Raw genomic sequence first — 13,515 nt, forward strand, 5'->3', positions numbered from 1 at the left:
CACCCTGTCCACTAGAGTATTAGGGATAGGCTGTAAACTCTAGTCTTATAGTGATGCTGGATCCCATAACAAAAGAATAAATTAAACCACAAAATTGATTCTTCAGCGATCTTAATCAGTACAGGTTCTGGACGTTGTAATTAAACCTTGATTTGAGACTTACGAATTCATCTCAACGCCTACAGTGGGAATTCACATATAAAAGAACTGAAAGCATTCTAAATGATAAACTGGTAAACAGTTTCATATGTACGTGGTATTAAGCAATCTGGCAAGGCCTCTACACCCACACCAGCAGCCATTTCAACAGACAAGCTTCCTGGTGAAACCCATGACACATGTTCATTAGCTTCCCGCACTGAGATGCAAAATAATTCAAGTGGAACTAATTTTTCCGGATGACTTTTTGCAAAGGCTGTTGAGTGAGGCAAGGAGGAGTCAAATTTTCCTTATGTTGAAGGCTAACCCAAACTTAACAGTTGCAGGTGTCAGAGATCAGGGACTCTCCATGAAAAATATGTTGTTCATTATGTAATAAAAAGCAAAAAAGTAGGTTCATTTCTTGCAGTTGATAGGAAAGGGGGCTGCAAAAAATCAGGATGCACTGTGTTGAGAACTCAAGTTCAAATGTTTATCCTCTTGTCTGCCGAACAACTTCTAAATAAAAGTGCCTCTTATTAAAGTGTGAATCAGTCTTAAAGTATTAGAATGATACAGGAGAATAAAATCAGGATGTGTGATGCATTTAGCGGTCTCCTGCTCTTGCCTTAGCCAAATAAAATTACAGATTAATTAAATAAGCTAATCTCTAATTAAATAGCTAATTAATATAAGCTAATAAAGAAGGCAAATGCAATGTTGCCATTATTTCAAGGGGAATAAAATATAAAAACAAGGAGATAATGCTGAAGCTTTATAAGACACTGGTCAGGCAGCACTTGGAGTGTTGTCAGCAGTTTTGGTTCTCTTACCTCAGAAAGGATGTGTTGTCATTGGAGAGAGTCTAGAGGAGGTTCACGGGGATGGTTCTGGGAATGAAGGGGTTAACATATGCGGAGCATTTGCAGCGTTGGACCTGTACTCATTGGAATTTAGAAGAATGCACAGGGATCTCATTGAGACCTACCGAATGTTGAAAGGACTAGATAGGGTGGATGTAGAGAGGATGTTTCCTGTGGTGGAGCTATCCAGAACGAGTGGGCACAGCCTCGGAATCAAGGGGAGACCTTTTAGAACAGAGGCAAGGAGGAATTTTGTTAGCCAGAGAATAGTGAATCTGTGGAATGCTCTGCCACAGACTGTGATGGAGGCCAAGTCTGTGGGTATATTTAAGGCGAAGTTGATAATTTCTTGATTAGTCAGGGCATCATAGGATATGGTTAGAGGGCAGGTGTATGGGATTGAGTGGGATCCAGGATCAGCAAGATGGAATGCCTGAGCAGAATCTATAGGCTGAATGGCCCAGTTCTTCTGTGTCTTATGATCTTATCTGCTGTTGGAAACCACTGCTTTAAAATACTATTTTTTATCATTTTTCTACATTTTAACAAACTCGTGTATTATTCACTCAATGACAGAAGGTGGAATAGCAGTTAAACTAATGGTTTATCACTTTTGTCATTTTCCATTGGCTAAGTATTAGCACATTATCCACGTGACATAATTGCTTTAGTTATGTAATGTGTTCTAACTAATTCATTCTTAACTAAGGATTTTCCTTAACTTATTCTAAAAGTGATAGATTTTTCAGAGGTGCCATCTTGCCTTCTTTATTCCTTTGTCCACTGAACATACACCTCTTAGCATCGTTTCTCAGCTCTTTATTGGTTTGATTAGTACTCGTATGATTGCTTGTACTCTAAAATAAACTGAAATAAGACTACTCGTTATTCCTGACTCCCTAAGGATCAGAAAATAAACGAAGTTCCAACTTTGCAGACAACACATTTTATCATGCTTATAAAAGCCGTTCCTTTTCTCTAAAATCCAAATCACTATCTAAAGCTTTCATCCTAAAGGACAATGAGAATAAAGCAATCCATCCTAGCGCAGAAGGTACACAGTCTGAACGTGGAATAGACCACGTGGTCCTTCTCTATCCATCCTTGATGATACTATTAGGATCCACACAACCTTACCTTTGTAACTTCCGGAGCAAGATGAGAGAAGGTTTCCTTCAAGCGCGATATTGCACTATGACTTAAGCCTCCTACCACGGCCATCAACGTGTTGAAGTTCTGGAGCTGGAGCAACTTCTGAAATAGATGTGGTGAATACAGGGTCAGCAGCGAAAGATGGAACCATGTAATGACACATCCACATCACAGTCACCAGGACCAGCCTCCCCTCCATCCTTCCTACTGCCTGAACCTCTTGCATGATAAAGTTTAACTCTTGACCTCACAATCTAGTTCACATGGCCCTTGTACCTTATTGTCTGCCTGCACTACACTTTCACTGTAACTGCAACACTTTTCTCTGCATCCTGTTATTGCTTCTCCCTTATACGACTTCTGTGCACCTATATTTTCAACATACAGTTGAAGTCAGAAGTTTACATACACTTAGGTTGAAGTCATCAAAACTCATTGTTAAACCACTCCACAGATTTCATATTAGCAAACTCTAGTTTTGGCAAGATGTTGAGGACATCTACTTTGTGCATGACACGACTAATTTTTCCAACAATTGTTTACAGACAAATTACTTCACTTTTAATTGACTATATCACAATTCCAGTGGGTCAGAAGTTTACAAACAAAATCAAAAGAAGTCAGCCAAGTCCTCAGAAAAAAAAATTGTGATCTCCACAAGTCTGGTTCACGCTTGGGAGCAATTTTCAAACACCTGAAGGTACCACGTTCATCTGTACAAACAATAGTACACAAGTATAAACACCACGGGACCACGTAGCCGTCATACCGCTCAGGAAGAAGATGCATTCTGTCTCCTAGAGATGAATGTACTTTGGATCGAAAAGTGCAAGTCAATCCCAGAACAACAGCAAAAGACCTTGTGAAGATGCTGGAGGAAACAGGTAGACAAGTATCTATATCCACAGTAAAACGAGTCCTATATAGACATAACCTGAAAGGCTGCTCAGCAAGGAAGAAGCCACTGCTCCAAAACCACCATTAAAAAGCCAGACTACAGTTTGCAAGTGCACATGGGGACAAAAATCTTACTTTTTGGAGAAATGTCCTCTGGTCTGATGAAACAAAAATTGAACTATTTGGCCATAATGACCATCGTTATGTTTGGAGGAAAAAGGGTGAGGCTTGCAAGCCGAAGAACACCAACCCAGCTGTGAGGCATGGGGGTGACAGCATTATGTTGTGGGGTGCTTTGCTGCAGGAGGGACTGGTGCACTTCACAAAATAGATGGCATCATGAGGAAGGAAAATTATGTGGATATATGGAAGCAACATCTCAAGACATCGGCCAGGAAGTTAAAGCTTGGTCGCAAATGGGTCTTCCAAATGGACAATCACCCAAAGCATTCCTCCAAAGGTGAGGCAAAATTGCTTAAGGACAACAAAGTCAGGTATTGGGGTGGCCATCACAATGCCCTGACCTCAATCCGATAGAAAATTTGTGGGCAGAACTGAAAAAGTGTGTGCGAGCAAGGAGGCCTACAAACCTGACTCAGTTACACCAGTTCTGTCTGGAGGAATGGAACAAAATTCCAGCAACTTACTGTGAGAAGCTTTTGGAAGGATACCCAAAACGTTTGACCCATGTTAAACAATTTAAAAGCAATGCTACCCAATACTAACAGAGTGTATGTAAACTTCTAACTCACTGGGAATGTGATGAAAGAAATAAAAGCTGAAATGAATCATTCTCTCTACTATTATTCTGACATTTCACATTCTTAAAATAGTGATCCTAACTGACCTAAGACAGGGAGTGTTTTCTAGGATTAAGTGTCAGGAATTGTGAAAAACTGAGTTTAAATGTATTTGGCTAAGGTGTATGTAAACTTCTGACTTCAACTGTTAGAACAGTAAGCACAGTATGGACTCTTCAGCCCAATATGCTTTGCTGACATATCTAAATCATTAGTCTAATCTTTCCCTCCTACGCAGCCCATTATCCTGTAATTTTTTTTACATCCATGTGCCTATCTAAGTGAGTGGCAGGATGGAGGTACGTCTCTACCAAAGGAGGTTTAAGGCACTCGTTTCCTTTGCTAGCTTGCAGGTCACCCTTGGGCAAGGTGCAGCATCTGTTTACCCCTTGATCATGGTCGCATGAAGCCACAGGAGCAGGTGGTGGATGATTGTATGTGCGGCTGCTGCACTTAAGATCATAAGACCATTAGATATAAATTAGGCTATCTGGCCCATTGAGTTTGCTCCGCCTTTTCTTCATGACTGATCTATTTTCCCTCTCAGCCCCAATCCCCTGCCTGCTCCCCATATCCCTTCATGCCCTGACTAATCGAGAATCCATCAAGCTCAATGACCTGTGGCAACGAATTGCATAGATTCATCACTCACTGGCTAAAGAAATTCCTCCTCATCTCTGTTCTAAAAGGACATCCCTCATTTCTGAGGCTGTGCCAACAAGTCCTGGTTATGTGACTGCTGACGCCAGGGCAATCTCTGAGGAGTTTTGATATTGGCTGGGGTCATCTGTTATGTAAAGACTCTGCCCAGAAGAAAGCAATGGCAAATCACTTCTGTAGAAAAATTTGCCAAGAACAATCATGATCATGAGACCATAATCTCCTCTGTCATATGACACAGCACGTAATGATGATAATGATGTCTAAGAGTCTCTTATCTGCCCATGTGGTATCAGCCTCATATGGATGGAATGCAATACAAAACATAGAGTGTTTTGCAATACATGGAAGTTCTTCACACCACAATATCTTGATGCAACAGGACTATATCCTTTTCTCTAAATGGAACTGAAAATGGTGAGGAATGGAATTAAACAGAATAGTTATTTTCAAAACTAAAATAATGCAGGCATTAACTTTGATTGGTATTGGTATTGGAGTATATTGTCACATGTACCAACATTCAGTGAAAAGCTTGTCTTGCATACTGTTTATACAGATCAAGTCATTGCACAGCGCATTGAGTGAGAAGAACGTAAAATAAAAGGATGAAGATTAACGTGTAAAAGCTACTGAAAAAGTGCAGTGCAGGTCAACAATAAAGTGCAAGCCATAACAATCATGTTCAAACAAGATGTGTGGGACAAGTATTTTTTTTCACACACGGAGAGTGGTGGGTGCTTAGAATGCCTGGCCTAGGATGGTGGTGGAGGCAAATAGACCTTTAGACAGGTACATACAGTAAATGTACAGGAAATGAAACAATATGGACAATGTGTAGGCAGAAATGATTAGTTTGGTTGGACATTTGGTTACTAATTTAAATGGTTCAACACAACATTGTGGTTCCTGTGTTGTTCTGTTCTCTGTATTGTAGGATAGCCTAACACAGAGCAGAACAAAGGATTGCTGATATGATGAGTGAGAGAAGAGGATAACTAATAACTGAAGGACCACACACACTTCCTATAGAATTTTAGTCAGATTCAGCAGAAACTATTCTGTGTTGATAATATTTTAACTGAGGAAACAGAGATTAGATCTGCTACTCAGCACCACAAACAAAGTTGATGGAGTTGGTTTTGGGATACATTATTGAAGTAATATGAATGAAATAATAAATAAACACAGACACTCAAGGCTCAAAGTCTATCTGACCATAATTTAAAGAAATAACCTTGCCCTCAACGTCAGTAAGACCAAGGAATTGATGGTGGACTTCAGGAAGGGGACGTGGGGAGAACACGTCAGTCCTCATTGAGAGGTCAGTGTTGGAAAGGGCTTTCAAGTTTCTAGGCATCAACATCTCAGAGGATCTCTCTTTGGCCCAACATATTCATACAAACATGAAGAAGGCATGCCAGCAGCTAAATACCTCATTAGTATTTTCAGATTTACTATGTCGCCAAAGACTCTAGTAAATTTCTACGGTGTACCATGGAGAATATTCTGACTGGTTCCATTATCTTCTGGAGGCTCTAACACACAGGACCAAAAGAGGATGCAAAGAGCTATAGACTTAAACTTAGCACGGACACAAACCTCCCCACTATCAAGGAGGTCTTTAAAAAGTGATCTACCAAGAATGCAGCATCCATTATTAAGGAACCTCGCCATGCAGGACATGCCTTCCTCTCATTACAACCATTATAGAGGAGGTACCGGAGCTGAACACCCACACTCAACATTTTAGGAACAGCTTCTTCCTGTTTCTGAACAGTCCATGAATTCCTGACCACTACCTCACTACTTCGCTTTCTTTTGCTCTAATTTTTTAGGTTTCCATTGTACTGCTGCCAAAATTTTACAACATGTGTCAATGATAATAAAGCTGTCGCTGCTCCTGAGTCTGAAGCAACTTTTGATTGCTGGAAAAACAAATGATTCAGATTTTAATTATTCTGTCTGTTATCCAATCAACAATAAATTGAGCGAGGCAGCATTTCCAGTTTGGAAAATTACAGCACTGTTGCCATCTGACAGATTCACACATCAGCTCCTTTACCATTAACCTTGGGAAATAACAGCAGTAAAATCTTGCAAGATGAGAACAGGAAAATGCATGTGTCTTCCATAGGAATGGTTTATAGCTCTTGGGAAATTTCATCAGGATTCCATTTTGCTCACAGCCCTACTGACTGCTTGGAAAAAGACACTCAGCTGAATTAAATAAAAAGCCAGCAGTGCATCCTCACTGGTTCGGACATTCAATGGCACACTCTGCTCCAAAGGTTCGAAGTGGGTGCTTTCACTCTCCAACGTAGTGGGGAAGGAAGCACATCCTCATCAATGTTATGGGATAAAAGCTGTCCAGAGTTTGTTCCCAGGGTTGAAATGTTTAATATCAGAGGACATGCATTTAATGTGAGAGGGAATAATTTCAAAGGAGGTGTGAGGGGCAATTTTTTTACACAGAGGTTGGTGGGTGCCTGGATTGGCGGTAGAGGCAGATACATTAGGGACTTAACAGGTGTTTAGATAGGCATATGAATGTAGGAAAAATGGAAAGATGTGGACATTGTGTAGATAGAGGAGATTAATTTAGTTAGCCATTTGAAGACCAATTTAATTGGTTTGGCACAACATTGTGGGTTGAAGAGCCTGCTCTGGTGCTGTATTTTTCTTTGTTTTATGTTATATTCAGAAAAAAAAGATCTGGATGCTTTGTTCCAGACAAATTGAGCCTTCCCCTTTGCCACAGGTCCCCACAGTTAATTGGTCACGTGTAAATGAGACGCAAGGTCCAATACTATACAAGATCAACCAACCAGAACCCGCACTTATCCCCCACTCCAGTTAATATCTCCACAGCAAGCTCACAAAAATGGCTGGGATATGTGTTAGAGACGTAGAGCCACAGTAAAATACGGCACCCTTTGGCCCATCTAGTCCATGGTGGACCATTTAAACTGCCTACTCAGCAAAACTTGAATCCTAATTCACATCGTGTCTTGGTCACCTGACATCCTTGTTTGTGCTGACCAGCTGTGATTCCCGTCTAGGTAAAAGTTTCAATTTTAAAATTCATACACTTATTTTCAAACCCTGTTATGGTTCACCTTTCTCAGTCTTGGTCATCTCCTCCTGCTCTACACCTCTATACATTGTTTGAATTCTGAGCTCTTTGCATTTGCTGTTTCAATTTCTACACTATTCTTGAGGGCAACTAGAGATGGGCAATAAATGCCGGCTTAGCTGGCGATGCCCACATCCCGTAAATGAATAAACAAAAAAATGCCACTCTTCCACTCTCACAGGCTCGAAGGTATGAAATACCTATTCTAACTATCTCAACCTTATACCTCTCAGCCTCCTTAATCAGCTCTGCAAAACCTGTCATTTTGTTTAAGTGCCTATCCAAACTTCTCTTAAACATTGAAATGGAGCTTGCATGCATGACTTGCGCAAGCAGCTTGTTTGACACTCTGAGAGATGTTTCCCCTTATGTTCCCCTTAAACTTTTCACCTTTCACCTTTAACCCATGACCTCCAGTTGCAATCCCACCCAACGTCAGTGGTAAAAGCCTGTTTGCACTTACCCCATCTATACTCCTCAGAATTTTGTATATCTCTGTCAAATCCCCCCTTAATCTTCTATGTTCCAAGGAATAAAGTCCTAACCTATTCAATCTTTCCCTATAACTCAGGTCCTCTAGTCCCAGCAACATCCGTGCAAATTTTCTTTGCACTCTTTCAACCTTACTTATATCTTTCCTCTACGCCTTTTGTGAAGGTGTAAAGTTTAATCATTGTAATTGCAGAGGAGAACATGTGTAGCTTATAGAGGACATGAAGTGCTTAAGAAGGCAGCTGTAGTTCAACAGGTTAAAGTACAGTTAGGTGTGTCTTATGCAGAGGCCTTGCAAAAGGTTAAATCATATGTTGATAAAGTATTATCAGTTAAAGTTCAGAATGTAAAGTCAGTGGCTATATGTTGGCATCACAGTTCTCTTACTAAAGATACGTTACTAGTTGATAAAATGAAGGTTGTGATGTTTATAATCAATGTGCTGAATTGTACTGCTCATGCATCTAGTCGTACTGATAAAATTAAAATTATTGTGAAAGCTCCTGAAAAATATCTTGGTATAACTGGTGTTATGTGGGAATCTGTAAATGAAGCTCTGATGCATGTGGTATCCGTATTTCAGTCTCTTTGTGAAGGTACATTATGGGATTAAGAATATTACAGTTGAATGAGAAAAGCCTGATTTCTAATGGTCAAGACCTTGAGAAGTTTATTTCTGAATTATTAAATTCACCCAATATTATATGTGTTCAGAAAACCTGGTTGTTACCATATTTAAGCTTTTCTTTGCAGGATTATGTTGTAATTAGGCATGATAGGTTAGTTGGTATAGGAGGTGGATTTGCAAGTTTTATAAGGGAAGGTATAGGATATGCTGTAGAGTTGAAGATGTGAACTATTTAAATAGATGTGGTCTATTTTCAAATTTATTCCAGTTGTGGAAAGGTCTTGGTTATCAGAAATAACTACCCTTCCAGACTGTGTTATTACGAATAGGTTATCTTGACCATTATGAGTGCACTTGTTTCCTTGACAGGTGCCGCTGGCCAATTGTTTGTGGCATTCGAGAACCCGGAGCTTGGAAACTGTACTTTCCCCAGCCAAGCATTAGTTTCACTTGGGATGGGGGGGGGGGGCAGCTGTTTATCAGTCATCAGCTGTCTTCCATCGATCCCCTTCCTGAGCAGGGATGCTTAATTCCAGAACTGTCAATCCAGATCATGACTCATCCCTCTCTCTCTCTCTCTCTCTCTCTCTCTCTCTCTCTCTTACTTCTACTCATTTCCTTTCATGCGACTGTTTTCCTGCAACTAACGCATAGCACAAAGCAGAGGAAAAAACAGAGGAAATGACAGGGAACAGAACTACACTCTGATAAAGAGAGGAACACTCCATTGAGTGTTCAGGCATAGATACATTTGGGGAAAGGGGTCAGTTCAGAAGCCACAGCATTGGATCATCCATTTGTATCTCTCGCTGAGTCATAACCTGCTTCATACTGAACATTCTGTTCCACAATATCATGAATATGATAACCACGTACAGTGCGTTTCCTACTTGCACAGTATGGTATATTAAAATAAGCTTGTGACGCCTCAATGAACATAGACATTATTTTTAAATTTGCCAACTCTGCCACTAAGACACCAACTCTGTCCCTCTACATGGCAGCTCAAAGTCAATTTATCATCAGAGTATGTTTATGTCACCTGAGATTCATTTTCTTGTGGGCATTCACAGTAAAGCAAAGAAATACAATACAATCAATGCAGTAAATGTAGAGCATTGAAGACACACAACTGACTTTACTTACCCATTGCTATACAGAAAGGGTCCATTTTGTCTTTTGGTTCCATGCCGGTTCTTAGCAGAACAACCTAATCAATCCTATTTCCTCCTCATTTTCTTGTAGACCTGCAGTTTATTCTCTCATCTATGCTTATCAATTCTCCTGAGATTCACTGGCCTGGGAAATTACAATGGCCAGCTAGTGTACTAGCACACCTTTGGGTAGTTTGAGGAAATCAGATCACCTGGAGGAAACGCACATGGTCACAGGGAAAACTCCCTGTCGGGATTGAAACGTCAGGTCACAGAACTAACAGCTGTGGCACACTAATGCACGTGTGTAGGAACCTTCATTATTCAGGAGTGAAAAGGTCAGGAGGGACAAGGCTGTAAAGGACTCTAAAATTCATGCTCCTAGTATTACTTATTTACATTTTTATTTATTATTGGCACAATTTGTGCTCTTTCTGATATTTGTCAGTCGTTGTTATGTATAGATTTCTTTACAGACTCTATTGTATTTCTTTATTTCCCCATAAATACCTGCATAGAAACAAATCTCAAGGTAGTATATGGTGACACATACTCTAGATACCATGATAATAAGTTTACTTAGAATTTTGAAGGTTACATCAAGCTAATTTATATGTTTTTATGGTTTAACTATTTATAATAACTTCTTTATTTTTATATAACTTTACAGTTAATGTATAGAATTCTAATAACCAAAAAATGATTTTAGATGTTTCTGAATGTCAAGAGCAGTTAAAAATATTCAATGTCCTGACTGATTTGACAGCTAGCAAAGCCCAGGGATAAAGCGCAGTAGCAGGCTGCATAAGATTTTTTTCTGCTGCGCATTTAGGCTCTGGGTATGATGTCAGTCAAGTTCCTGCCACCAAGCAGGGTTTAACTACCCAAAGGGAGACAAGGTGGTAAATTCACTTTGGTGGTAATTTATACTTACCACATCGTCAGCAGCAACCACAGATATCTCACAGCTGGCCTGTAGTGATCCAAATGTTGAGGAGAAATAGAGGCTGAGAACTTTTGAAGTGCAGTCTCCTCTGCTTTACAATGAACTCCACAACATTACAACCTCAACGTGGGGCAGGCCTGCCAACTTCCTGGCCAATGTGAGGAGCATGTTTCAGAAGCTCCCTCCCCACCGGTTGAGGAAAGCCATGATGGAATAGCAGAGCAGACTCCATGGACCAAATAGCCAAATTCAAGTCAAGCTTGTTGCAATTTAATTATATATAAATATATTGTCATGCAAAACAATGTTTCTCCAAGCCAGGGAGTAAAGCACAGTAGTACACATAACACACACATAACACACAATAACTTATGAAATTTAGGATAATTTCTATACATGAATTATACACAAATAAACAAAGAAAACTGCATTAATTAAATATTGTCAAGTGCAGAACAGATTAACCGGTGACATTTCAAATGTGATATGGCAGGAAGTTCAGAAGCCTAATGGCCTGAAGGAAGAAACAAGTTTCTCATCCTGACCGTTCTTGTCTTTATGCTTTGGAGTCTCCTGCCCGATGGCAGAAAGTCAAAGAAGATGCTGAATGGATGGGTGGGATCCTTAATAATACTAAGGACCTTGCATACACAGCACTCCTGGTTAATGTCCCCGATGGATGCTAGGGAGGTGACCCCTGTGATCGTCTCAGCTATTCTCACAGACCCTGGTAGGTACTTCCAGTCCAATGCTCATCTGCTCCCATACTAGATGGAGATGCAAATTGTCAGAAAGCTGTCAATGTTTCTATAAAACACAGTTAAGCTGGAGGGAGCAAGCCTTGTTTTCCTCAATCTCCTTAGGAAGTGGAGGAGCTGCTGTGCCTTCTTGTTCAGGGAAGTGGTATTAAGGAACCAGGTGAGGTCATCCAGGATGTGAACTCCCAGGAACTTGGTGCTCTTAACTCTCTCTACGGAGGAGACATGTGTTTGCAGAGGGGGATAGATCATCTGCACTATCCTGAAGTCCACAATCATTTCCGTGGTCTTCTCCACATCCTTAGGTTGTTGTCCACACACACGTCCACTAGCTACTCCACTTCCTCTTTGTACTCCAACTCATCATTGATCTTGATGAGGTCAACCGCTGTTGGGTCATCGGCAAACTTAATGTCACGGTTTAAGCTGAATCATACAACACAGTGATGTGTCAGCAGTGTGAACAGTAGCAAAATAAACACACAGCACTGGTGGGAGCCAGTGCTCAGCACAATGGAACTAGAGACTTTGCTAGAGACACAGACTGACTGTGGCCTTTCTGTTAAGATCAAGGTGCAGAGGGAGGTGTTGAGATCCAGCGAGGACAGTTTACCCACCAGTTTCAAGGGTATGATGGTCCTATGTCTTCTTCTGTTCCAATGTGTTATAGTCTAAATTGGGAACTCTCCCCTCAAATGTTGACATGTCAATTTCATTGTAACACTGTCATATCAAAATAATTGACCACTTACAAATTCAATAGTTCCTCTTAATAGCAGAAAAATGTATGCAATGTACATCCTGAAATTCTTTTTCTTCACAGACATCCATGAAAACAGAAGAATGGCCAAAGATGTCATAGTCTGGTCTGTGAAGTCCATATTCCAGTTCACGGTCCGGTCCACCGACCCTTGCTCCAGGTTTTCCTATCTACCCTGTTTCTGTCTTGTTGAGCTCTAAGTGAGTCAGCTGATGCTAGTTGGGGCTGGCTGCATAAATACCTCCAGAGACCAGGGCATGGCTGCTGGATTGTTCTTGTCCTTACTCCTTGTATCCCTTCCCCTGCCTTCTGTTTCCTTGCCTGAAGCCCTGCCCTGCCTTGTCTTGCCGGTAACTCTCGCCTCACCTGAAGTTCTCATCTTGCCTTGCTTTGCCAGTAGCTTTGCCTTGTTTTGCTGTCTGGTCCTGGAGCCACCCTGTTCCTAGCTCCTTTCCTGTCCCTTGCCTCCACCCAGGTAAGCCAGGCTGTCTTGCCGTTACCTGGGGTTGGTTCTGTCCCTTCCCATCCCTTGCCTCTGTCGGGTGGTGATCCGCGCCCTGCCCAGGAGGACCCAAGCCTCGCCTCAAGTCTCAAGTCTCCTGCCTCCTGCCAAGCCTTGCCTCGTCTCCTGCCTCCAGCCTCGCCTCAAGTCTCCAGCCTCCAGCCTCAAGTCTCCTGCCTCCAGCCTCGCCTCAAGTCTCCTACCTGCAGCCTCCAGCCTCTTGCCAAGCCAAGCCAAGTCTCTAGCCTCTAGCCTCAAGCTTCAAGCCTGTAGATTTCTGCCTCGTCCTGTCTGCCTGCCAAGCCTTGTCCTTGCCTGGTTCTGGGATCCAAGCCAGAGGCAAGACCCAGGTACTGGGTCCTTGTCCAGTCTCTGGCTCGGAGTCCAAGCCCGGGCTCCTAGCTCTCTTGTTCAGTCCTGTTCCAGGTTCCTGGTTTTCCTGTCCATGTCCTTGCCCTCACCCTGTATCCTAGTCCTGTCCCTAGTACTTCAGTGTCTGTGTCTTGCACTTGGGTCTGTTCCCAGCCACTGCCCTTATGACAAAAGAACGAGTGACAGTTAAAAAACCAGAAACCCAAGGTCCCCTTACTCTCCCCCATGCATGAGAAGCGGCAAAGCGACGACACTCC

General features: G+C 41.6%; 1 protein-coding gene across 1 annotated transcript in view; it reads right to left on the reverse strand.

Moving 5' to 3' along the window:
• Positions 1–13,515, reverse strand: part of rasgrp3 (RAS guanyl releasing protein 3 (calcium and DAG-regulated)) — a 161,122-nt gene that overhangs the window by 46,276 nt on the left and 101,331 nt on the right. Inside the window, exon 8 of the mRNA XM_072264870.1 lies at positions 2,139–2,255. Within this exon, the coding sequence (XP_072120971.1) occupies positions 2,139–2,255 (117 nt within the window). The remainder of the gene's footprint in view (positions 1–2,138; positions 2,256–13,515) is intronic.

Source organism: Mobula birostris, chromosome 8 (genome assembly GCF_030028105.1).
Source record: "Mobula birostris isolate sMobBir1 chromosome 8, sMobBir1.hap1, whole genome shotgun sequence".
NCBI classification, from domain to species: domain Eukaryota; kingdom Metazoa; phylum Chordata; class Chondrichthyes; order Myliobatiformes; family Myliobatidae; genus Mobula; species Mobula birostris.